This window comes from Sciurus carolinensis, chromosome 4 (assembly GCF_902686445.1).
Source record: "Sciurus carolinensis chromosome 4, mSciCar1.2, whole genome shotgun sequence".
NCBI lineage: Eukaryota > Metazoa > Chordata > Mammalia > Rodentia > Sciuridae > Sciurus > Sciurus carolinensis.
In genome coordinates this window covers 10,250,092-10,275,691 of record NC_062216.1, presented here as the reverse complement: position 1 = coordinate 10,275,691, position 25,600 = coordinate 10,250,092, and the positions used below count along the sequence as shown (strand labels likewise).

The following is a 25,600-nucleotide window of genomic DNA, read 5'->3' as shown; positions in this document are numbered from 1 at the left end:
AGGCTTTGCCCACTGTGACCCCCTGGGTGATCTTGACTTGAACTGAATCTCAAGCCTGACCGCAGGAAAGGGAGGCAGGTCCACGGGGGAGCTGCAGTGGCTGCAGGCCTCAGGACAGCTGTGTCCGGAGGTACCATGGTCATGAGGCACTAAGGTCCTGAGGAACCACGGGCCCCAGGCAGCTCTGGGGCTGGGCCGTGGTGCCACCCATCTGCAGGACGGGGTGGAGACAGCCCCACACTGCCAGCCCACCTTCACAGATGTGTTTCTATCTCGAAGACCTTCAGTGGAATTATCCAGAAGACCCTGGAGGTGAGGGAGGGGTGGGAGGGGAGAGCATCCTCCCACCTGAAGTCAGTGTCCCGGGCTTTCCTCAGAAGCCTCCCAGGACCCTCTCCTGTGTTCGCCATCAGAACCACTTGCCTTTCTATCTCTCTCCCTGAGCAGCCCCTCTGGGGATAATTCAGCCCCTCTGCTCCCTGCCCTCCCTTTATTCCCATGGCCCCACCCCGGCCTTGTCCTGGTCCAGAAGGGCTCCACCTCTGACACCCAATAGCAGGAATCTGCTCTCTGACCACCACCGAGCCTCTCCAGCTCCCACAGCCTCTCTCCGCCCTCTGGCCCTTCAGCTGTGCCAGGTCCTGGAGCCGAGGAGACAGAGCGGGCCCAGGATGGGGGCTGGGCTTTAGGGAGCCTGCAGTCATGGAGCTGGATTCAGGCTCTACCATCGGCAATCCTCCTTACCTGAGACTCCGTCTCTCATCAACAGAATAATAATATATACGGAGGTTTAGTGGAGGCAGTTTATTGAAAACCCTGAGCACAGCACCTGCCTGTGCTCAGTCGAGGGGACCATCGTGCTATCAATTCTAATGGACCCCTGCCACCCTTCCCTCAGTCTTCTTCAGCCTCTCCTGGCCTCCCACAGCCTCCACTGGCCTCTTCACCTCCCCCAGAGTCAAAATGAGCTCATCTCCTGGGGCTCCAGGACAAGGCTGCCCTTACCCTGCCCACACACCACTGTGGCAGGGCAGGGGAGGGGCGCCCCAGGACTTTGCGTGGTCCTGGCCAGACTCCTCCCCTGCAGACCTCCCAGCCCCACTATCAGTTTCTGCCCTGAGATCAACCAGCAGGGCTACCACGCTCACTGAGTCCTCAGCCCCACTGTCTTAGTCGGGGCTGCTGTAATGACCTGTGCAGAGCAGGTGACTCAGAAACAATGGAGGCTGGAAGCTGGAGATCAGGGTGAGGTTCTGGAGAGCCTCCTCCAGGCTGCAGACTGCAACCTCTCACTGGGTCCTCACAGGTGGAAAGAGAGCAAGGGGGCTCGCTGGGGGCTCTGACCCACTCCCAGGGCTCCGCCCTCATGACCTCATCACCTCCCAGAGGCCCGCCTCCTCACCTTCACTTTGCAAATAGGATTTCAATGAGTGAACTTTGGGGGGACACAGACTTTGAATCCATTGCACACACAGAAACCCCACAACTCCCAGAAGCCCCTCACCTGCTATCATCACCAAACAGCTTTGTTTATCTTCCTGTGGCCCCAGCTTCTGAAACCTTCCCCCTGTGGCTCCTGGACTTCCCAGTCAGGCATCCATGAAATCACACATTTCCTCAGTCTCTACTCTGAGCTTTCTTGTTCTCCCTTTTTCTGAACCCTACTCTCCTCTGTGTTCCCCTTGCCCCCCACCACTACCAGGTGAGGACTTTTCCTTCCTGATCTTCACATATAACCAGGCTGAGCACAGTAGGAATTTCTCTTCACTCTGTCACTACTTCTGGAACTTTCTCTCTCCCTCTTCTCCAAAACTCCCAGCTTGGACTTCCTTGTCACAAGACTGTACACTTCTCACTGCTAAGAGTGGCCTGCTCATCCCTCCCTCTCGGGGTCACCGTCACCACCCTGGCTCTCTCAGTCTCCAGTTAAACTCTTCTCATTTCCTCTCTTGGCAATTTCCCTCTCCCCACGCCTTAGCCATTCACGGCAAGCATTGGAAACAGGCTGGCCCCACAGACCTGGGCTCGAAATGCAAAAGATGCCCCCACAACAATGTTACAGCCATTCCATATGAAAATGACAATATTTGGGGGATACTGAATTAAATAAAATGTATTGCTGTATTTCCATTACTTATATTTGTGCCTTTGACCTTTCCAGGGGTCTGCTTGAAACTGAAAATGGCACCTTGGCGCACACTGTGTCTACTGGAGACCACTGTTCTAGGGCAGCTTTTGACCCCCATGGAAACCCTTCTCAATCCTGGTTTCAAATGCAACTCTTCACAAGCACCATCTCCTGTCCTGCTGGTGCTCTCCCTCAGGTATTTCCTAAGCTCGCTGGGACCCACAAACCATGGTCCTACTGCCTCTTCACCAACCCACACCCTCAGGTCCTCACTGCTCCATTCTCTGACTCACTGTGACCTCTCACCACCTGCTCTGAGTTTCCCTGCCCCTCTCACTTCCTCACGCCCACAGATGACACTGTATAACAGGCCTTGTGAGGCCTAACTCTCTGCAACTCTGCCCTTCCGTTCATATACCTGAGAGCTAAGGTTCAAACGCAGTTTGTCCCCTTCAGAACTCATGTTGAAAACCAATTGCCAATCTGACAGCCATTGAGAAGGGGTGGGAGTGCAAGAGGTGATTAGGTCTTTAAGAGGGCTAATACCTTTGCCATGGGGATGGGTTCTTTTCCACGACAGCAAGTCCCCCTCAGGCTTTGTCTCTATTCCCCACATGCCCACTTGCTTTTTCACCTTTCACGCTGCTCTGATGCAGCATGAAAGCCCTTGCTAGATGCTATCCTGGGCTTCCATACCCTTGGACTTCCCAACCTCCAGAACTTCTTTACCCAGTTTTGGGTATAATGTTATAGCAACAGAAAAAGGACTAAGTCACTGAGAGTAGCTGGAAAACAGGAAAATGTACCGCCATACCAACTGGACTGACTTAAATGCCATACCCAATAGGACCCTCACAGCTGTGCCCTCTCCCTCTCCCTCTCCAGGACACTGCTTCACATGGGTGCCTCCTCCTTCCCCTCAGTGTCCTACTTGACTGAGCATACAGAATCAAGGAGGAGAGGCTCCTCCTCCGCCTGAGCTCTGTGCCACTTCCTTTGGAAGCCTGGAAAGCCTGTCCTGCCCTTTCCTGCACCAGCACACTCCTGTTGGTCCTTCCTTCTTCCCTCCACTATCTATCCCCACTGGAGGCCTTCCCCCATCCCCAGACAGACACTTGGCTTTGTGTTCCCCTCCAACAGCACTCTGTGCGTGCAGTACTTCCATTAGAGTATGTGTCAGATTGCAAGCCAGTGTCCGTGCCGGTATCATTGGCAAAGCCCCCTGGGGGTGGGAAGCAAAACCTTTATTTTCTGCCTCCCAGCAGCACTTGACACCCCTTGTGTGGGATGAACCAATCTTAAGAGTTTCTTCCTCTTAAACTCTCCTCTCTCAACCTTCCTTCCTCTGGGTCCTTATGGATTTGGCGAATGTGTTCATTCACAAGAAGCTAAGCTGCCTGCCATGAGTGGGCCACAGTGCTAGATCTTGGGGACATTCAGATGAATCAAAGGCAGTCAGTATTTGCCATCAAGGAGTGAGAGGGGAGCTGAGGTGCACATAGTGGCAGCAAACTGTGAATATGGGGTATTATGGGATGGGGGAGGCCACAGGCTCAGGAATGAGGCAGCGAGAAGCCAGGGCTTTAGCCTTGGAGGGAATCAGTCATGCTGCTTATTTTCTGAAATCTGGGGTCAGCACAGACAAACCTGGGAATGAGGTAGGAACAAAACTCACTGTTCTGGGAACTAAGAACAGAGACTGTGGAGGATCAAGAGCCCCAAGAGCAGGCCCTGGAGTGAAAGGAGATGGGCTGAAGGGAAAACCTACCATGGATAGAGTGCATGTATTCCAGATTGGAAGACTTACTGTGAAATTATTCATGTTGTCCTCACAATAAGCCTGAGTTGGTGCATTAATAGCCTGCTATATAAAAGAGGGGATGCTGAGGCTGGGAGCTTCATCAAAATTTCACAGCTTGCCAGAGCCTAGCCTGATCCAAGGACTGTGCTTTTTGCCACCATGCAATATCACCGTGCAATGGAGACAGCAAGACTGATAGCATTCAGGCACCTAAGGCCAGTGAGGCTGCATGCGGGTTTGCACCAAGGACATGGCGCCACACTGAAATCATTCTCATTTGATCACCTTTCAGTAGCCTTGCACTTAAGCCAACTTTGTGCAGGTCTGCAGCAGGACATGGTAAAATGATAGACATCAGGAGCCTGTCTTGGGTCACTTTGCATCCCTCACTACATAGCCAATGTGGGGCACTGACAGGGGCCCTGGAACATTCTATTGAAAAAAATGAAGATGGAGAAATGAATGAATGAACGAGCAAGGGAATAGAGGCCAGAAAGCATGAGAGCAAGACTCGGGGAGAAGTGGGCGATGCGCTGAAGAATAACGGTGCCCCCAAACCACCTCCTCTCTTCACAGGCATCTCCTGAAGCCCACCTATGGCCCAGGGCTCTTCCTCACTTAAGGTCTCCTCCAAGGCTGCCCCCCAGAGTACACCAAGCTAATGGGCAGCCCGTGCATCCTCTCAGACCAGCCCCACCACCCTCACTACCCAGCAACACCACGTAGGAGACAGCATAGTTCAGAGGCTAGATGTCCAGACAGAGGCAGAGAGGGGAGGCTCCTGTCTGCGTTCATCTGTGGGAAGAAGCCCTTGGCAGATTTGGGGTCCTCTGCTCTTCTCTGATATCTCTGGGAGACCCCAACTTCCACTTGGGAAGATGAAATCCAACCCTCAGACTTTCAGGGTGCATCCCTTAAGAAGGACCCTGGGAGCAAATGACCTCCAATCAGAGAAAAGACGTACCACACCATGGAACCTGGAGGCCTTGCGACCCAGAGTATTTCTTACAGAACTTCATTGTTATGGTTCAGATATGAGGTGTCCCCCAAAGGCTACTGCTAATGTTAGAATATTCAGAGGTAGAATGATTAGATTATGAGAGTTCAAACCCAATTGGTCCATCCTGGTCTGAATGGACTGGTATGGTGATAACTGTAGGCAGGTGGAGCATGGCTGGAAGAGGTGGGTCACTGGGGGAGTGCCCTGAAAGGCTGCCTCTGCCCTGTGGCCCCTGCCACCCACTCTGCTTCCTGGCTGCCATGAGAGGAGCAGATTTCTTCCACGGGGCCTCTGCCATGATGTTCTGCCTCACCTGCGGCCCAGAACAACAGACTCAGCTGTCTATGGACTGGACCTCTGAAATGTGAACCCCATAACTTTGCCTCCTTTAAGTTGTTGTCCAGTAGTTGGGTCACAATGACACAAAAGCTGACTAAAGCACTAGTGTTTATTGGAAAAAGGACAAAAGTTGTGCTTAATTTCCTGAGCCACGGAGCCCCATGTGAAGCCCAGGCTCCTCTCTCTTCCCCAAGCCGCTCCCGTCGAGGAGGCAGGGCCCACGGCAGCAGAGGCTAGGAGGTCTCCTGGCCACCTGCCGCCCAGCGCCTGCAGTCTCGTCTGCGGGTGACTGGTTCTCAGCTCATGTTTAGCAAAACGCACCACTGAGTTTGCTGCAGTGCCGAGCAAGTTAACACCCCCGCTCTTCTGCGCCAGGGCCCAATTCTCCAACCTGCTGAGGGCGGTGGCCCCTCACAAGGCCCCAGGCAGACCCTCCCAGGAAATCCACTCCCACCCGTGGGCCTCAGCCCCCGCCTTCGGCCATGCCAAATGAGGCAGGGAGATTTGATGGATGGGGAGGTGGATGCTGGGTTCCCTAGGAGAATAGTTTAATTTTATGGGGAAGGAACACAGGAACGGGGAGCCCCTGGGCCCAGCAAGCAGCCCGGCTGCTGCCGTCCAGCCGCCGCCAGGAGCATGTGCAACTCATTACCTCCGCCAGTTTCCCATCTGCGGCCGCAGATGACGCCACAGGGGTGGAGGAGGGGCAGAGGCCATGGCGAGCAGGACTGCAATATTTTTCTGACACTAACACCTCTCTCTGGCCCTTGGAAAGTGCCTGGGAGAAGCCAGGCCCAGCCAGGCACCACCCACTCGCAGGCCTCGGCTTCCTCTGCTTCTTGGCACCAGACCGGAGAGGTCCCCAGTCCCCAGTGTTACAGGGCAGGGTGGGGAGACAGGAATGGGAAGGTATGGGGGAGGGAGAGGAAGCAGCAAGAAGAGAGGGAAGAGGAAGCAGGCCACGCTGCTGCCCATGCCCGTGGCCCCCACGACCGACAGGTTTCGGGTCAGAGGGAGAGATAGCCAGCTCCAGTGGGAGATGCTGTGGCTGAAGAACCTTCCAGATAGCCTCTGCGACTGGCCCTGCCAAGTGGTCCTGGCACCACAGGTGACCCTCTGGCATTGCCTGGGAGCTATCGGGTAAGAGGGACTGTCCCTGACCGTTAGGCCTTTCCATGAGCAGTGGGCTCCAAGGAGGAGCCAGAGATGGGCACAGTGACCTCATGGAGGTCATCCCATGACAGGTCACAACACCCGCCTTCCCTTCTCACCTGGTAAGTGAAGAAAAGGGAGGGAGCGAAGGCCGGGAGGGAGAAAAGAAGAGAAGAGGGGAAGGGGCAGGGGGAAGGGGAGCAGAGGAGGAAGAGGAGGGCGGAGGAGAGGGGAGAAGCAGGGAGAGGAGGAGGCGTGCAGCCATGAAGAAGTCCAGCGGTGACAGCAGGAGCCACTCTGTGGGGGCGGGTCCTGCCCGTGCACTGAGGAAGCCAGCCCCGCCTGCAGCAGGAGGCAGCCCCCCACCTCCTCTCTCCTGTTTCCTGCCCCACTCCAGGTTGCTTGGGGGAACTTCTTTCACTCTCTCTCTCTGGGTTTCTGCCCAAGCTCCTGAAATAGGACCTTCTCAGCCCTGCTGCCCTCCAGGAAGTGCTGCCTCCTCCCTTGGGAGCCACCTGGTACCCCTTTAGGAGGTGACCAGGTAAGAGTCAGTGGGTCTGGCTGGTCCTGGCTGGAAATGTGTCCTCTAGAGAGCTCCTGCCCAGGACTTCACGGGGACAGAGGGGTGCTAGCCAGCTGCAGGTTCCAACCGCACCCCTGAATTTAGCCGCTGGATGAGGCAGATAGTGTTTTAATTCCCACCTGGCTCCAAGTCTGCCCCTCCATTGGTTCTGAATCCAGCAGTGAGGGGAGTTACCCCTTAGGACCATCAACCCAACACCTTTGAATTCCTCTTCCAGGAAGGAACCTGGAGTTACAGGTAAGAAGAGCCCAAGTCAGGTTTCAGCCCTGCCATTAACTCTTTGGGTGACCTTGGACAAGTCATGTAGTTAGTCATGAAGATCTCCGGATGCAGAGAATGCAGAGGAGAGTCAATCCCCTCCCCAGGATTCAAGGACCTCAGAGTCTATTGAGGGTGAACAACCAACCACCCTACAGTAGGACCACACTGGAGTAGGGAAGCCCACCTACCAGCAGGAAAGCAGAGCATTTCAGACATTTTAGATGTTAGAACTCTGAGGTTCTGAGCAGGGACATGCGTGGGGGCTGTGATCTGTGGGGTGTGGCCTGGAAGTGGGAGACTGTGGGTTCTAACAGGTAGAAAACGGGGTGGGGAAACATCCCCAGGAGGATGACAAAAAGAGCCAGAGCAGGGAGGACAGACAGACCCTGTGGATTCATTTTGATGGTGACATGTTGGAGGTGCGGGGATCGGTCCCAGGAACCAAGGGGCCAAGATAGAGCCCGGAAACCTAGTTGGTCAGAGAGGAAGCCACCAAGGAGCAACCTCTACCGACAGGATGTACTTACACCCGGTCATCTTAAAGGTCCTGCCTGCCTCGAAGTCTGTCAAAGTCACACCTAATAAGGGGGTCCTCACTTTGAGAACCTTCTTCCTCCGTGCCAAGCCAGCCTCCACCAGGAGGAAGAACGTGCCCACTCCTCCTCCTCCTCCTCCCTCTCAAAGACACCGTTTTAGTTTAATGAAGGCCCATGGGGTGGCCCTGGACCAGGTCTCACTTCCTTCTCCCACCTTCCTTCCACCTTCCTTTTTCTCCCTAACCTGGTCCCACCCCTTCCTCTCCCTCTCTGTTCTGCTTTCCAGAGTTGATCCAGAAGCAACGAAATTCTTCCAGAAACAAGTCAAATCTGGCTTGAATTTCCCCAAGTCAATGTCTCCATTTTCCTTTGAGAACTGAAAGGGAGGAGTCAGCCAGAGTCCCGGGAGTTTTCAGAAGCTAGTTTAATCCCAACACGACTCTGTCTGGCCTCTCACACCATCACCCACCACCTGGCACCTGCCAGCCAGGGACAGAGATTGCAAAAGACCCAGAGAATTTGGAAAACAGGTTTGGAGAGTGTTCTGCCACTTTTAGATTTCCAGGACCCCTGTTGGTGCATTTTCCCTTCCATGCGCTCAGTAGTTCAGGCCTCCGACAGACAGAGAGGGCACCCCTGCCTGCTGGGCAGGGACACCCCAGACATCCCTGCCCAGCCCTCACTCTTGCCAGCGGGAACAGAGGACACACAGTCAACATAAAACACGAAAACTGCTTACTGTGTTAGAAGGGAATAGACCAAGGAAGAGGGAAAAGAGAGAGGCAGGGAAAGGCGTGTGGTAGATGGTGTGGGGTGAGACAGAAAGGGGTGCCCAGGAGGAGGGCACGGAGGAGGGTGCAGAGCGGGTGGGGCCAGGAGGACCTCAGGGAGCAAAACCCAGAGGAGGCCAGGGGGTCTGAGCAGTGTCCAGTGCCTCTGGGGAGAGTGCCCTCCTCAGGGCAGAGGCCAGGAGAATGCTGGCCACACCCTGAAGATCAGGGCAGCTGAGACAGGAAAGGCCTGGGGCCTCCTTGGCCATGCAACAGGGCCTGGGTTGTCACCAGTCTTGCTGAGCTTTACACAGGATCAGGTCATACTCTGACTTGGGGCTTAATGGGACTCTGCCCCTAATGCAAGGGCCAGTTCTGTTTCCAGGCATGGAAATTTGGAACTGGAAGGAACCTGAGATATCCCCCGCAACCCTATTTGGCAGATGAGGACGTGGAGGCCCAGAGATGTGATGAGGCAGCCTGGGACTTGCAGCTTCCAACCTCTGCTATCTGCACCTCACCAGGAGCCAGACCTCCAGGGACCCCATGCACAGGACCCTTCTAGCAAAGCTCTAAAACTAACCTCTGACCAATCTCCCCACATCTGGGGGCCTGGCCAGCACAATAGCTGGGGTTACTGTTGCATTTTAGCCCTTCTGGTCCAAATACACTTTTTTGATCTGGGCTTCAGAAAAGCCAAGGGTGGGATGAGGTAAGGAGGAGAGGATATGATGGTACTGGTGACATATCCTCACTATCCCTACCCCAGGTCTCTCCCACTGCTGTGGCCCCCAAGCACCCCAGTCTGGTGCTGATCATTGCTTCCAATCACCCCACAGTGCTGCACCTTAGTTCCTTTTGGCTAAACCAGGCCTCTGTCCTAATGTGCAGTGGAGACAGAGGCGGATCAAGCAGCACCTTTGTTCTGGTCCAGCCCAGGCAACAAGCTGATTTCTCTTTGGAACATCCCTGGTACCTAGCACATCACCTGACACATTGAAGGTCCTCACAATATGTGGACTGCATTCCAGAGGAAAAGCTATGTGCAAGAGTGGACAATTCACAAGGGCAGGCTGAGAGAGTGGCAGGTCAGAAGCCCCAGTGTCCTTGTCCTCTCTTCCTGCTGGGACTGTCCCCACCCCTGCCTCTCTGAGCCACCCCACTTCCCTCTTGCATCAGCACCTCATGGGAAGAAAGAGGGCATTGGAGGAAGAGGAGTCCCTTCCTTTGAGTAATTCTAGGATAAAGGCAGGTGTCACAGTTGTACAAAGCAAGGTGCAGTCTTGGGGGCTCAGGAGGACTCCATGCGTGAAGGGTGGCTCTGGCTGGCCGTCCACAGTCTCCTCCAGCTGCACTCCATTCTCTTGGAAGTGAACTCTCCCCTCCTGCACATGCTGCAGTGGGGATGCATTCGCCCATGCAGTAAGCATTTATTAGACACCTGTAGTGTCCAGCCCTATGCTCCTTCCCCAACCCCAAGATGACACTAGGAGCACTTACCATCCTCACACAAGTTCAGCTTGGACAGGCTCCTGCCATCGAAGGGCTCCTCGAAGATGGAGCCAGTGTCCCTGTCACTCACGGTGTGCAGATACATGGCTTTGTTCTCCATCGCGTCCTGCAGCAGCAGAGGTGACAGGTGGAGCAGGGTGGGGCAGGGGAGAGAGACATAGTTAACTACAGGTGGAAACAGAAACAGGGACAAACCCAGGTGCCTGGACCAGAACCCTGGGACTTTCTCCTTAACAATAGGAGCCAGGTGCCATCCTCCAGGTCCTCAGGACCCCAACCCCCACTCCCTCAATGCTCAGTGCTTGGGAACACCAAGGTGCTGGATCTTTCTGACCATGGAATCTGTCCCTTCCTTTTTCAACAGCTCTTGGTGGGGCCGGAGCCCTGGACTGGGGAAGCTTGGCCACACTGGGTGGGGCCTGAGGGAACTGACCCGGCTATCCAAAAGGTGGCCAGTGAGCAGCCTCTGAGACCTCTGGAACCCAGGGTGTGTCAGAGAGACCTGGGCTCACACAGGGGTATCAAGGGTACAAGACCAGCAGCTAACACAACTGAGAAGGCAAGAACTACTCCAAATCCCATGGGAACCCCAGCAGGGGTTCATCTTCCAGGGATCCTGGGGGGTAGGCAGTCTCAACGGAGGTCCCAGAGGCATAGAAATGGAGCAGCCTGAGGCCAGGCCAGGGCTTCTGCCCTGATATCTCTGAGGTTAACCCTCTGGTGCTTGGGTCTATCCTGTAGTGTTCCAGGGATGTCCTTACTGACTTGGGAAAGCCTGTGTCAACGGTGGTGAACAAGTCGATTTGCATAACAGTGTGTACACTTTGTAATGTAACAGGCAGACAAGGCAGGACTTTGGGAGGGACTGGGGAGATTTTGTATTTCTTTTTGCTTGTAGATTTTCGGAGTTTTCTACGATGCATTTACATTCTTTGTATAATGCGAAAAATCCTTTTTAAAAGCCAATTTACAAAGTATTTATTTACATAAAATACTTCATATTCTTTTTCTCAAATACAGGCTCAGCGATCTTACACATTATTCTTTATTCTCTTCACAGTTTTAGCCAGTCATAAGTTTATGTTGACCTTCATTGCTGATGCTTTTTGACTTCTAGATATTTAACATACAAAACAGCCCATCTTGTAAAGTGAATTCTTGAGCAGAGTCTATGGGCCAGCGCAGGTGCCTGGCGGGGGCTGGCGGGAGCAAGGCCCACTGACCACAGCCTGGGCGGCTCCTCTTCAGAGGCAGCGGCCAAGGAGCCATTGCCATTGCTCCGTCATCAGGGATAACGAGGGGGACGCAGGCCTCAAGCGAAACACCAATGCCCTGCTTGCACCCCTTGAACTTGGTCTCCAGGGACCTCCGGCTTTGAGGTGAAGAGGCCAGAACTGGCCACTTACTGCTCAACTGTCCTTGGGGTGACTCAGGAGGGATGGGGCTTCTGCTCTGATCTCTTAAGTAATGAGGCTCCACCACCCGGCACGCAAGGTCACTGGCGCGCACACACATGTGCACACCCAGGCACACACAAAATCACACGCGCCCAGTCTCTGCAGGCTTCCCTCCAGCCCGTGGGAGGGACAGAAGAGGGGGTGGTCCGTCGTCCACCAGGATCTCTCCTGCCCAGCCAGCTCCCACCCAGCTTCTCGGTGCCGTCCCTGGGGGCGTCCAGTCTGCTAGCCTCCTAATACCTGGCACTCGGTCCAAGGCCTCCACCCAATGAGGCCTCTAGGTGGGGCCAGGGTGCTCTATCACTGCTCAGCTACAGGGGACCCTCCCTTGTTTCACGAGCTCAGTGTGCGGCACCCCTCCCTCTGGCCTCGCTCCTGGGAAGCTGCAAGTCGAGCCAGCATCTCCTCTGCCTCGCTAACCCTCGTTCTGCCAAAGGCAACAGCATCCGCGGCCAGAGTGGACAGGATACTGCCCCTGCAGATGGGGTGCAGAGCCCCAGCTTCATTCCACTGTCCTCCTCTCCTGGTCCGCTCCTGGGCCAGTGCAGGCCCGTTATCTGGACCGTATCTGCAGGGCGGCCCCTCCCTGCCTCCTCTCCACCCCTCAGCTGGTCAGCACAGCAGCCCAGGGGATCCTTCTGGGAGAGGGGCTGGGGCCAGATGTGAGTGAGATGCATTTGGAAACGCTCAGCTGTTCCTTACTTGGAAATGAAACATGCCCGGTCTGCTCACCCCAGTTTTCTTTGGGGCTGTTTTTTCTTCCTTGGGGGGTGAAGGTCATTTGGACCCTCAGATCTTGAGTCTTATCACCCTTGGGCTGTTTGTGCTCTCGGGCAGGAGGTGATCGACTGGCGAGGTGAGATAGTTCAAACTGCTGGTGCAAGAACACGCCCCACCGAGTGCGGGGCGCTGGCCCTCCAGGGTCTCCCTGTGAGCTCCTCCTGGGAGCATTGTGCCTTTTTATCCCATCATTCCCATTTTAAAGATAAGCCAACCAAGACCAAAGAGGGAAGAACTAATGTGTATCAGAGTGGAAGAGAGGCTAGACGGACAGGGGCTTCCCACACAAGGCACTGGTTCAGCCACGGGGTTGCTGTGTACGGAATACATGGCACCTGCCTTCAGGGTACCAGACCAGGCAGTGAAAGGGGTTACAGAGAATCAGCTGGTGCACCCCAGGAGGTGGAGGCCAGAGCAGAAGAGAGACTCAGAGCTGGAGGAGGACACCCGTGCAGGATGCAGAAGCCACAAGGACCTGTGAACAACGCCCCACAGAGCCTGAAATGCAGCATTTCAAGTCAGAGTGAGGTCACCCTGTAAATAGGGAGGGGATGATTCACTTCCAGGCAGTTTTACCCAAGGCACTTAAAAGCACAGGTTAGAGGCCAAGGGTTTGCTTCCAAACTGCATCTGAGAACTGAGAGAGCCCTCAGCCACCTGCACCCCTCTGTGCAGGCAAAGGGCGGGGGTGGGAGGGGAGTTCAGAGGATCCTCTCCTGGCTAGCCTACTAATCTGTTAGTTGGAGAACTTGACCTCACCCAGCCCCAGATCCCAGATGCATCACCTCTGACATGGGAGGTCTGTCCTGCTGCCACTCAAGGGAACTGTGAGCCTGTTGGGAGATGATGCTCGTGAATGAGGTCACTCAGGGCAGCTGGTGGCAGAGTCAGGTGAGAACCGACACCCTCCAGCCAGGAACGTAGCACAGGACTGAGATGGGACCCTTCTTTGGGCATCAGAAGGACGGAATGAACTCTTCCTGCTAAGTTCAGGAAGAGGGGTAGCAGGAGGTTCGCTTGCTGTTCTGAAGACAGTTTCTGTGACTTCCACCTCTGACTTTGCAGGGCCCACAGCTTTTCTTTGGATTGTCTCACTTTAAACTCATCAAAAGCAAGTCCGAATGTGGCCCCAGAGAAAGAATTGCTACATAAGTTTAAAACCCTTTCTTCCTTTAACTGTATTCACTTGACCCCAAGCACAACCCACAGCTGGAGAGGTGCAGATGTTTTATAAATAACCTGTTGTATCATATGTCCTATTAAGGGGCACACGTGCACACATACACAGAGCACACGGAGAGGAGCTATTCACTGACCCATCTGCTCCCTGAATAGGATCTGCAGTGGGACATGAGCCAGGCAGAGTTGCTACTAAGGCAACAGCTTCCCTCTGACACCCCAGCGTGGGCCCTTACTCTCCAGCCCAGGTAGCTGGAAAAGGGCCCAGCGGGTGGCCGCAGGTTTCCTTGGTTGGGACCCTCCCACCTGGAGCAGACACCTCCCGGCTTTGCCTCCCAAAGACTTCCACACACAGTGCTCTGCTCCATCCAGCTCATCTGGAGAGACCCTGCTCTCCTCCAGCTACCTTCGGGACACCATGCTTGGCAGGCGCCAGGTCAAGGTTAGTGTCCAGACTCACCTGAGCCCCTGCTGAGGTGGAGAGCCTGTCTCCTCAGTTCCTGGTGTTCACCATGGTGGTCAGAGAGCCGACTGATGCCCCACTGAGACCCAGGCAGCCCCTCTGAGCTTGTCTCCACAGCCAGCCAAATCCAGATGGAGTCATAGAAAGAGGCTGCAAGGCCACCGGGTCACTTCTGTGACTTGTCTCAGGGCAAGGGCCACAGGGTCACTTCTGCAGGACCACCAGGTCAGGAGGCAAGACTCGACCTGGTGGCGGAGAGGAGGTCTGCACCTGGGGCTCCCTGTCTTGGTGCTTCGCCTCTGCCAGCCTAGGCAGCAATCCGGAGCTGTTCTGAGGAGGCACGGGCAGCTCGGCTAGGTACTGACCGAATGGGAACTGCAGCTGCTTCATCCGCCGGTCTTTATAAAAGTTCTTGCAACTGCGGAGGCTTGGCTAGCGGGATCTGGAACACGCCCCCCCTCTTGTGGCCACTCCCAGCATTACAGTCCCGCACAGGCTGCGCGAGCTGCAAAGTCAGCTTTGGCCTTGGGACTCCAGCGCCAAAAGAAACCTCTCAAAATACTTTTTGGACAGCTTCTAGAAGGATTGCAGCTAGACCTGGTTTACGAGCCACACAGGAAAACTAGTCTTGCAAATTTATTTATAGGACCGAGTTGGCATTGCTCAATTCATTCAACAAATTTGGCATAGAATTGTTTTATATATTTTTCTGAAGTCACACCCACCCCCAAAGGACACAGATTGGCCACTCTGGATTGTTCAGAAGAATGCCTCAGGGGCTCGGAAGCAACTTCCCAAAATCAAGCTCAACACTATTCAGCAACAAGGTCAGTGTTCATACAGCATCAGCTGCACCAGGACTAGAGAATACAGGATCCCATGAGCACCCTGGCTGTTGGAAAGGGGTTGAAATCTAGTTTGGGATATGGAATTGGGCACAAAAAACTATGAGCCTAAGCATGAGCAATTATAGGTACAAAAGGAGATTCAGCAGATGCTACAGGAGCAGTAACATTCAGAGGAGGTGGTAGAAGTGGGAAAGACATCAGAGAAGTCCCCAAAACAGTGAGCCACAGTGGCATAGTCAGTTCCACGGGTGGACTTCAGAGGATAGCATGCAGAAGGTAATTTTCATAAATTATTTCCTGTCATTGGCTAAAAATTCAGCCTCGAACTAGGTGCAGTGTCTCACACCTGTAATCCCAGTGACTCAGGAGGCTGAGGCAGGAGGATGGCCAGTTCAAGGCCAGCCTCAGCAACTTAGAGAGGCCCTGAGCAATTTAATGAGACCCTGTCTCAAAATAAAAAATAAAAAGGACTGGGGATGTGGCTCAGGGGTTGAGCTCCCCTGGGTTAAATCCCCAGTACCACCCCCCCACCAAAAAAATTCAGCCTCCATGCTTCAGGGTCAGCCTTTGAACATGAGCATGGTTTGCCAAGGCTCAGCTCCACCCAGAGAGCAGCTGCAACCCAGGCTGAGTCAATAACAATAAGAGGAGGAGGAGAAAGGGGGAGGAAGGAGAGCAGGAGGAGGAAACACTTCATAGTCTACATTATGAGCCCAGCAATTCCAAGTGATTTTCATATGTCAGCTCATTTAACCTCTGCAGTTGTCCCTTAATAGCCACCAGGGGTTGGTTCCAGGACCCGCTATCACTGCATATACCAAAATCCTCCATTCTCAAGTCCTCTGTATAAAATGGCTTAGTATTTGCATAGAACTCATGTGCACTCTCCCTTAAACTTTAAATCATATCTATATTACTATCATACCTAATACCACGTAAATACTAGGTGACTGGTTGTTATACTGTACTGTTTAGGGAACATGACAAGAAAAAGTCTGTACATGTTCAGTAGAGACACGGGACTTCTAAAAAAAATACTTCTGATCTTCAGGTGGTTTGACTCCCTGGGTGTGGTTGGAGGGACAGCTGCACCACAGTCCAGTGAGGTAGGTGCTACTGTTGTGAGCCTTTTACACAGACAGACCAAGTGACTTGTCCCAGCTCACACAGCCTGTAAGTGGCAGAGCTAAAACCAAGCCCTGGGCAGTTTGTAGAGCGCATACTGCCCCCTGTACCACCTCTCTCAAAAAGTATGCTTCTGTCCCCTGTCAATTCCCAACATTCCGAGGAATGAATGGAATCTTAAAAACAGCCAGAAGTGTGCTCAGAATGCGATTCCCAGAGCTCCTTACTGCAGACAGGCAGGCAATAGAAAAATGCACGGACTTAGTGCTGTGGCTTGAATTAGTCCCCCTTAATTCATGTATTGGAAACTTAGTCCCCAAACCAGCAGTGCCAGGAGACGGGGCCTCACCAGAGGTGGTAAGATATGAGCTAAGAGTTGCCATAGAAGACGCCACCATAGAAGGGGCTAGTGCCAGTGGTTCTCTCTCTTCTGCCACCTGCCAGTGAGCACACAGGAAGAGCAACACACCAGATGCTGGTGCCTCGAAGGTGAACTTCCCAGCTCCAAACTGGGTAGTAGTAAGTCTCTGTGTTACACAGTCTCAGGCATTTCTGTTTTGTAGCACAAACGAACTAAGAAACTTAGAGAGACCCTGCTCAAAACTCACTTTACCTAAAACAGATCATTTTCCCACAAGCCTACACTTGTGTGCCCTTTGCTAGTCAGGGAAGGGGAAGGATGAAGATGAAGAGGAGAGAACTGAGACCCCAACACAGTCCAAGCTATCCGCTGAACCTCTGTCACCATCAATAATTAATGATCAGATGGGAAACAGTCTAGTTTTCTGCCCAAAATCCCAGAAATAGGCACAGAGTCACTAAATTGTACTGCAAGAGGGTGATGCTCATACTTTAAATCCAGGGACTGTGGATCACCTTTCCCCTTCCTTGCTTTAGTTTTATTTCACTCCTCGTAAGGATAAGATTTGTCCATATTGATGCTTATAACTAGTTCCTCCTTTATTTCTTTCTTTGGCAGAGTATTAGTGTTCCTTTATATGCAAACACCACACTTTGTTCATCCCCTCTCCTGTCAATGGGCATCAGGGCTGTTTCCAGTCTTTGTCTATCATGAAAGAAGTGACCCAAACAGAAAGGGGACATTTGATGGTGCAGGACAGTGCAACTTGGAGGGCAGGCTTCCTAGCGGGTGAGAGGCCTTTGGGTGGCTCTTAGCTCATACCATGCCATCCTTACCCCTAAAGTCAGAATGGTCTGAAAGGTGGCTTGCTTCCTTTTGATCACACATCAGACGTTTCCCCCAGAAGGTGTTAGGGAGCCGTGGTTGCATTGATGGAGGGGCAACTAGACTGCCAAAGGAGCTGTGTCCGTGAAAATGCAGGTAACCAAATCTGAGCACTCAGCACGAGGGACCGTGCTTTGCATAAGCAAGAGCTCTCCACAACGCCTGCGTCTGTCCTGTGACCCACGTGGGACCCGGGAGCACAGGGACCACGTCAGAGCATAGCACAAGTACTCAGCTGCTTCCTGCTTTCTTTGAATTTATGCGGCCCTCGAGTGCACCCCACCACCTCCCATGCCAGCCCTGCAAGGGCCCCAGAGCAGATGATAAACCAACACTTGCTAGTGGGGTGCGTGGACAGTGGTCCTCAGAGGTGCTTGTGGGAAGAAGCCCAGATTCCAAGCCAGGAAGCCCACTCCTGACTCCCAGTGCCATCTTCCCCAGCTCAGTGGATGTGGGAAGTCACCGGACCTCCCTGAACCTGAGTTTCCTTCTCTGTGAAACCAGGTCCCTCCTTCCTGGCCTTCCCACCTCAAGGGTGCTTCCAGGGGAGAGGAGTTTTGAAACACTAATGCTCTTCAGCCATTGCTGTTACTTTTCAGAGTTGACAGCCCTGACAAATAGGATGCTAATCGCTATGTAGGTCTCTCCAGGGTCCAGCTGTTGACAGCTGGCGCTGAGTCCAAGGAGGGGAGCAAGAGCCTCCGCCTTGTGGAGTTCCCTGCTCCTCACCCCTTGTGGAATCTGCCCAACCATCTGCTCCATCTCCCTGAGCTCGGCTCATTTTAATTCATTTCCCAGAAGGTGTGGGGATGATGAATTATACGAGACAGCCCAGGATTTCTGACATTGGCTCAGGGTTGTAGGCAGTAAAACAGTCAAGCCGCCTGCCTGACATGTGCATGGGCCAGAGACCCAAGAGCAGGGCCTACCCAGAGCTCCTTATATTGTCAAGCTCAACGACCCAGGGTACCCTCGGAGGAGATCTATCTTGGAGCTGAATTGCTCTAAATTTTGCTTGGAAATTAGATGATGAAATGATTTTAAAGTGAGCAATTTGTAGTTGGTAGCCAAACAAGTTCATTCAAGTGAATCATAAGGAACTTCTCAAAACAGGGTGAAACTTTGGGCCAAAAATCTTAAGAAGATATTTAGTGGGATAAATGTAAAACAGACACCAATGTTGGAACAATGCATCTTCCCATATACAGTACGTAGGCCACTAGGCTTCTCAGGGACACATAAGAAAAAGCCTCACATGTTCGATGACTTTGAGGTTGATGTAAGTAAGCAAGAGTTGAGGAGACAACAATTTTAACACTTAGGTTGCATTCATAGAAGCATGATGAGCTGAAAAATAGAGGTTATGAATCCCCTGAACTCTGCTTTGATGATATTACACTTGATGTAGAGTGTTCAGTTCTAGGTGCGGCTGATCAGAGGCTTTAGTCAAAAGTCAGAGGTTGACTAGGGTGATGAAAGGTCTAGAAATGGGAAGGAAAGGGCTGTATTCAGTCCTGAGAAGAAATCACTCAAGGGGTTGTGATCTAGCTTTGCAGGCATGTGAAGGTGTTAGGTGTCCTCTGAACCATGATGGAAGAAGAGCCAGAAGCTCTGGTCACCACCAAGTCTCTAGACCTGGGTGATGATTGAGGAACTCCCCCCACTGACATCATTTACCAGTACCTGGGACTCCACAGTGGAAGAAGCACCTCATGGGGGTCTCTCACACTGGGTGACTGACCCGCTCGACCCAGTGACCTCCGATGTCTCTCCCAAGCCTGAGCAGGCCCCTGCAAGAAACTTCTTCCGCCATGGTAAGAAGCAACTTAGAACCGATTCTACTGCCTAACTTGCTTTGGTTGGGGCAGAGAAAGAACATTCCATGAATGCTTTTAATAGGAAGAACTAAGAACAGGAAATATTATAGCCAATGACCGTAATAAGTAAGAACAACAAAGATATTTCAGCTACATATTATGCTAGGGAGAGAGAAAAGCAGAAAAGGAAGCTGAGAAAGAACAATGGAGATAAAAGGGAGAAAAATAAGGCAAATGAATGGAAAAAGAGGTGGCATGGGGGGAGAGGAGATGGAAGAATAGGGAGGACTCAGAATATAAAGTGATGCAAGTTTTTTCTTTCCCTCCCTTCTTGAAGCACAACTCACATTGGCTAGTACAAAATATAGTTTAGACCATATAATTTTCAAAGATGCATGCATGTTTTTTAAATGATGCTTTTAAATAAATAGTTGTACAAGGCTTTTTATGAAAGCAACAACTCCCTAACCTCTTACATCCATATCTTGTTTCCCATGGTCACTCATTTCCAATCCTGCAATGGTTACTTTTGTGTTTATTTCCACATTTCTAAATAACATGGTTATGCTACTGGTTTTGTTTTTTCAATTTTATGCACCATTCATTCCCACTATGGGGGAAAGAGCTCTTTTTTACTATACCTTCCACCCTACACTTCCCCATCCTCTTAGGACAGTGTATCATACTTTCGTCTAGATTGTTTTTCAGTTTATTTAATTATTACCATATAAGTGTTGTTCACAGCCCAAACCATGCACAATGTCTTCTAGAGTGAAATGTTAAATGTTTTATTTCCCTGGCATTTGTATCAGTGTCCTCTCGATACAGTCAGGTATGCCAGATATTCTCTTATTTTATCATTCTATCAATGTGTCCTGAAACTTTCTGAGTTACTGGACCAATTACTCTCAACACTAGTTCATGGCTATTACACAAAGAATTGCTTTTACCTCAACCTTGGAGCTTCTCTTTGAGTCTATCTTGACTGGAGACTCAGCATTCTTAATAGCCTGCCTTTCTCTACCTCAATTTATTTCCTTGTTTTGGTGAAGCACATTTATGAGGGAATACATACATAGATATCTTAAATACCTGAAAATATCTTAATTTTTAATCCTTGACCTTGAGTGATAGTTCATCTGGGTATAAAATTCTGGGTTGAATTTTTTCCCACTCCAAATTTTGAAGGCATTCTTACATTGTTGGAAACTTCCAACAAAACCCTAAGACACCCTGGTTTTTGACCCTTCTCACATTATCTTTTCTCTTTTTAGGATCTTCTTTGCAACCAGTATTTTGAAATAAAAGATAAGTCTTGGTGTGAGCTTTTTTTCATCCCTCATTCCAGACATTTAGAATGAACTTTCAATCTGAAACCTCAAGTTCTTTCTTTCTGGGAAGTTTTATTCAATTATTTCTTTATTGAGTTTCTTCCCTTTGTTTTTCTCTTCCCCTTTTTGTTATTTAAATATTGATGTTCCTGGACAAGTTCTCCATTTTTTCTTGATTTTCTCTCCCAGCTTCCATCTTTTTATCCTTCTCGGAAGTTATTCTACTTTGAGGGACATTTCCTTGAATTTGTCTTCTGTTGACTTTCATATACATATGTATATATATATAAATACATATATATGTTCATATTTAATCTGTTATATTTAACCAGAAGTTTTGTTCATTTTATTTTATTTTAAAAATCATTTGCTTGGGATAATTTTATCCCAATTCATTAATGTCCACAATCATTTTTAGTCTTTTTTTTTTTATCATTCTGCATCTAGAGCCTTCAGCATGCTGGTCAGCCTCCTCTGGATATTCTCTTCCAAAAAACCTGTTGAAATGGAGTCCAACATTGAATCCAGGTCTGCAGCTATAGGGCACTTGAGACAATTGTCTTCTTTTTCTGAATGTAATTTTTCTCCTTTGCAGCCTGAGACCAGATGGCACTTCTCAACTGCTAGTCTACACTGCTGAGTCCCACAGAGCCTGATGACCCATACCACCTTTACACACAGGCTACGAGAAAACCAGATGTGGTTTCCCATCTTGCTCCTGTGCAATTGACTTTTGGACTCTGAGTGAGATACTCTATATTTATCCCCCACGATATTTCATCTGAGCTTCAATTCATGACTGCAGCCTATTCACATCTTTTGAATTTGGATTCTACTTTCTAATATCAGCATTATTCAGTCTGCCAGCAGCTCCAACCAAGTCCTTATCGAGGGGCTGAAGAACAGCATGACTCCACTGACTCTTTCTCCCAAGGATGCTGTCTATCCACTGGACAAACTAGGCAGATAGTCTGATAATTTACCTTGTGTCTACTTGGCATTTGGTCTGTATTTATCCATCATGACCACCAGAATGGCATGTCTCTGAAAATTGTTTTAAAATATATCAATAGGATAGTTGAGGTATGTTAAGGCCAACAGGTCAGGAGACAACAGCCAATGAAAAGATAATTTGTTTCTCACAGTTCCCAAGAAGAGGGGTCATATCATGCCACAGAGGCCAACAAGGCAGCCCCAGAGTTGGTCAGGAAGCAGAGGGAGAAGGGGAAATCATGGGCAAGAGCCAGAAAGGACAGGTGAGGCCAAGTAAGAAGGCTTGGGCTTGGCTGGTATGGATCATTTCAGCAGGCCCTGGACATGGGCTGTCCCTCGTTAATGAGGGTAAGTGGCCCTGGAGTGATTAGGGAAGATAGAGAATGACCCAGGGTAAGAGCACTTCATATGACTGCATGACCTATGTGATCCTGCAATATGTATAATCAGAAAGATGAGAGATTACACTCCATTTATGTATGATCTATCAAAATGTATAACTGCATTCTACTGTCATGTACAACTAATTAGAACAAATAAAATAAAATAATTTTTAAAAATTAGAGAAAATGGCTGGGACTGTGGTTCTGGATTGGTTAGTCGGCATTTGAAAAGCAAGCTTGGTTTGAGAGAAGGTGGTTTACGACCTCTAGGAATTGACCACCCCAGGGAGGGGTAGTTCCTCAGGGCTTAGTCATGCCCCACACGTCAAAGCATCAGAACATACAAAATAGGAGACAAAGTTAACACACAAATTTAGTGCACTTATCCCTGTTGGTTAGAGCTGAGTCTGGGCAGTGCCAGAGGAGCCCACCTGGGTTCACCACAGTGCAGGTTTGAGCTCTCTGTTACTGAAAGGAGAAGAAAAGAAAGTAAAATCTGGCTGTTACCTCCCTCCAAGAACCCCTCCTATGACTCCTCTGTGCTCATGAGGATCGAAAGTGTCCCCAGTTCCTCCTGACACTTATTATGCATGAGAACCTCAAACCAAAGTTCAAGGGAGCAAGTTAGACTCAAGTCCTATTGGGATTGAGTGTTTGCCCCTAAGAACCTCTGAGACGGTGGAACCGGGCCGCTGGCAAGGGTCCGTGAGCAGTCCGCCGCAAGCCTATATCCCTTTCACCAGGTGGGTGCATTTGGCCTCTTGCCCAGCATGTGCTGGCCCTCTGCCCACACATGCCAACGTAGCCCTCATAGTCCACACACTGGACTGTGTCCACCAGGATTTTAACACTCATAAGGAACAGGCTCATGTATCTCATTGCCTTTTTCTGGAAACTGCTTCAGTCCCTTTACTGTGTAGAGGGTAGGTCGTTGCCAAGGACCCGGCTAAAGGCAGACAGCCAGAGCTCAGCTGGAGGCAGGAACTGAGCCAGGGACTGCTCTTGAGCAATAACAACCACCGGCTCTGGTATCTCTGTGTCCCAACATGTCACCAGATGAAGCTGGCACTCGGCACGTGCCATATCCGTGTGAGTGTAGTCGACTCCACAGTGGGTCGCATTCCTTGGGCTGTCCACTGCCACAGCAGATAGAAAGAGAAAACCCTCCTGCCTCATCCCTCTGCACATGTCCTCTGTTCCCAACAGGCACATCCTGGATCACAGTCATCCAGAGGGTTGCTGCCACTCCTTCAGACTCGTGTTCCCAGACCTCTCATTGTTGACGGAAAGACCCTCCTTTGGAAACCATGCTCCCTGGGGCAAGGCCTGTTTGCCCATTTTCTTCTCTGGGTAGTCCTTTCTCCTAAAGCAGGACACACAGAGCCCATTCCTCGGCACAGCTGATCTTCAGTCTGGTGACAGCCTCTCAGGAAGCCACGGGCATGTGCACGTTACAGAAAGTCACAGCCCAGGCATCTAGGTGCCAACATGCCAAGCCCACACCGCTGGCCCCTGGATTCCTGCAGCCTCCCCAGGCCCCGCGTGCTTACATTCCAGTATCCAGTTCAGCACATTCAAGCACAGTCTCAGGTTACTACGATAGCTTGGCACATGCTCACAGCCTGCTCAGTGGCTCCCATGCTTCCCTGGCAGGCATCAGGCTTTCTTTACACCTAATCCTCTCTGATGAAGAGGGGAGGGCACTTCTCAGGGGGCCTGGGGACCTGTCACTAGTGAGATGCTGGATAAATACCAACTCCTTCAAGTGTACAGTAGTTCTCTTTGGAATTGCCAGCTTACCATACATGGAAATGAAATTCTGCAGGATCTCTGGAGTGGAAGAAACCAACAGAGGTGAGAAGGCTCACCGGGTGTCCCAGAGATGCTACATCACAGGAAGAATGTATGTGTGCCCTGGTCTCTCCATCTTCTTACAAATTGCCAGGATTCAACCAGGAGAGCCCCGCCATGAGGACCTCCTCCAATCCCCGTCACCTCCCGAGGGCACAATCTCTAAATAACAGAGTTAGGTTCAGTTTCTACCTTCCTAAAACTTCACAAAGGGATTACATTTCAGCTCGAGTTTTCAAAGGAGACAAATCATATTTAAACTATAGTAGTCCATGTTAGCCAGAGAGTCTGCTCCTGCACCCCTGGAGCCGTTGGTGAGCTATTCAAGGCCTCTCCTTAACCATTGCTTTTGGAAACCAGCTGTGATTCTAACACAGTAAGCTTGCCTCTAGTTTTTTTCCAGATCAGAAAGTCCAAGATTGCCCCCTTTCCCTCCCAGTGTCCACAAATGGAACAGGCCCAGACTCCCAGCGTTTGTTCTCCTAGTGGGGGAAAGACACACTCCTGGGGGTGGGAAGACGCCTGTTGCTGGAGGTGCAGCCCTCAGCCACACATGTGAGTCCAGCAGGGTGTCCTGCTGGCCATCCATGGGGGCTGGGCCTGCACCCAGCACCCCTCTCTCCTAAACCATGCCCGTTACCCTCAGCATCAGTGTCCCTAAGAGCCATAAACCACAGCAGTTACTTGAAGAGAGGAAATTGAAAATAAAGACTTGCCGTCTAGCTGTGCCTTTGAGAACTTGGTCCCAGGAAGACCTGCTCATCCAGGGCCAGTGAGGGAGGAGCAGGTGTTGGGGGCAGCTGGGGAACCCCCTTCTTGTCGTGGCTGTGGGACAAATGGCCTCCTTCCCCTCTCTTCTCCCTGTGCTCTCTGAGAGAGCCTACAGCTTGCCTCTCCTTCCCCTGCTGGAATGCTCCAGCACTGACCTTGGAGAATGGACCCTGAGCCAGGCAACCGAGTGCCAGGTTACAGGAGCCTGAAGGAGATGTCATTTGGGCTCTCCTGCCCGTGGCCACCCTCCTGGCCTCCTGCCTCCCCATGCACGCTCTCCTTCTCCGGGAAAGGCCTCCTGGTGGTGGAGGTGCTCGCCAGCTCCTGGGTGGACTTACACGGCCACACGTCCTTGGTCCCTGCACACACTGCTGTTTGCAGGAGAGCTCTGCTGTATTCTAGGGTACTACGTAGTGGGGTCCCCAAACAGTCGCGAGCTCTGAAGCAGTGGTTTTTGAAACACTTGATGTCCGAGTTCTACTCCCAGAGATTCTGACCCAATCAGTATGTGGAGCAGGGTCCACTTGGGCTCCCCAGGGCAATTCAAAATCATGACCGTGGAGGAGAACCACGTCCTAGAGTCCAGCCAAATTGTGTATATGAGGGTCATTATCAAAAGGACAAAAATCAGATCGTCTCTGTAAGGTGTAAAGAAATACATGACTAAATAAATCCTTAATTAGCATCGATTACTCTTTCTAGGACCCTGGTAGAACTTTCTTCTATCACAGGCATTGGTTTTTCTGAGAGAAAAAGAGGGGAGAAGGAGAGGGTGGGAGAGAGACAGGGGAAAAAAGAAAGAGAGTTCTGGCAGCTGTGGCCTTGGTCAACAGTCGCCAACTCTCTCCCTACCAGTTAAGTACAGCTCTTGTCCTCTGGTTGGAGGCAGACGCTGCCATTCCTCCAGGGTAACATGTTAAGAAAAAAATTATGCTCACAGAACTTGTCCCCTTTTCAAATCAAGAGCTCACGTGTTTCTTCCAGGAAAAAACATAATTGGGAGACCTTTGATAGACACTACACAGTGAGACTTTAAAGCAGAGATTCCTAGTGACTTTGATGGTGGGTAATATAGAGAACAGAGTCCGATCTGGGTTTCACAAGTCATTATCAATTTTCTCTTGATCCCTAATCAGACTAAGCTGTGCTGTCGAGAGCAGGGGATGTACAGGGTTAGGAGATGGGACTTAGACAGGAGAGAATAAACAGACATAAGCTCATGCTATTCTGGGTAATTTGATTGGAATGGGAAGAAATGGAAGAGAAACAGAAGA

General features: G+C 51.1%; 1 protein-coding gene across 1 annotated transcript in view; it reads right to left on the bottom strand.

The window, feature by feature from the left end:
- Scara5 (scavenger receptor class A member 5) overlaps positions 1-14,363 on the bottom strand; it is a 107,360-nt gene extending 92,997 nt beyond the window's left edge. The window contains exons 1-2 of the mRNA XM_047551617.1: positions 13,959-14,363; positions 10,071-10,188 (exon numbers count right to left, since the gene is read on the bottom strand). Of these exons, the coding sequence (XP_047407573.1) occupies positions 10,071-10,182 (112 nt within the window). The 5' untranslated portion in view covers positions 10,183-10,188; positions 13,959-14,363. The remainder of the gene's footprint in view (positions 1-10,070; positions 10,189-13,958) is intronic.
- Positions 14,364-25,600: the final 11,237 nt, after the last annotated feature.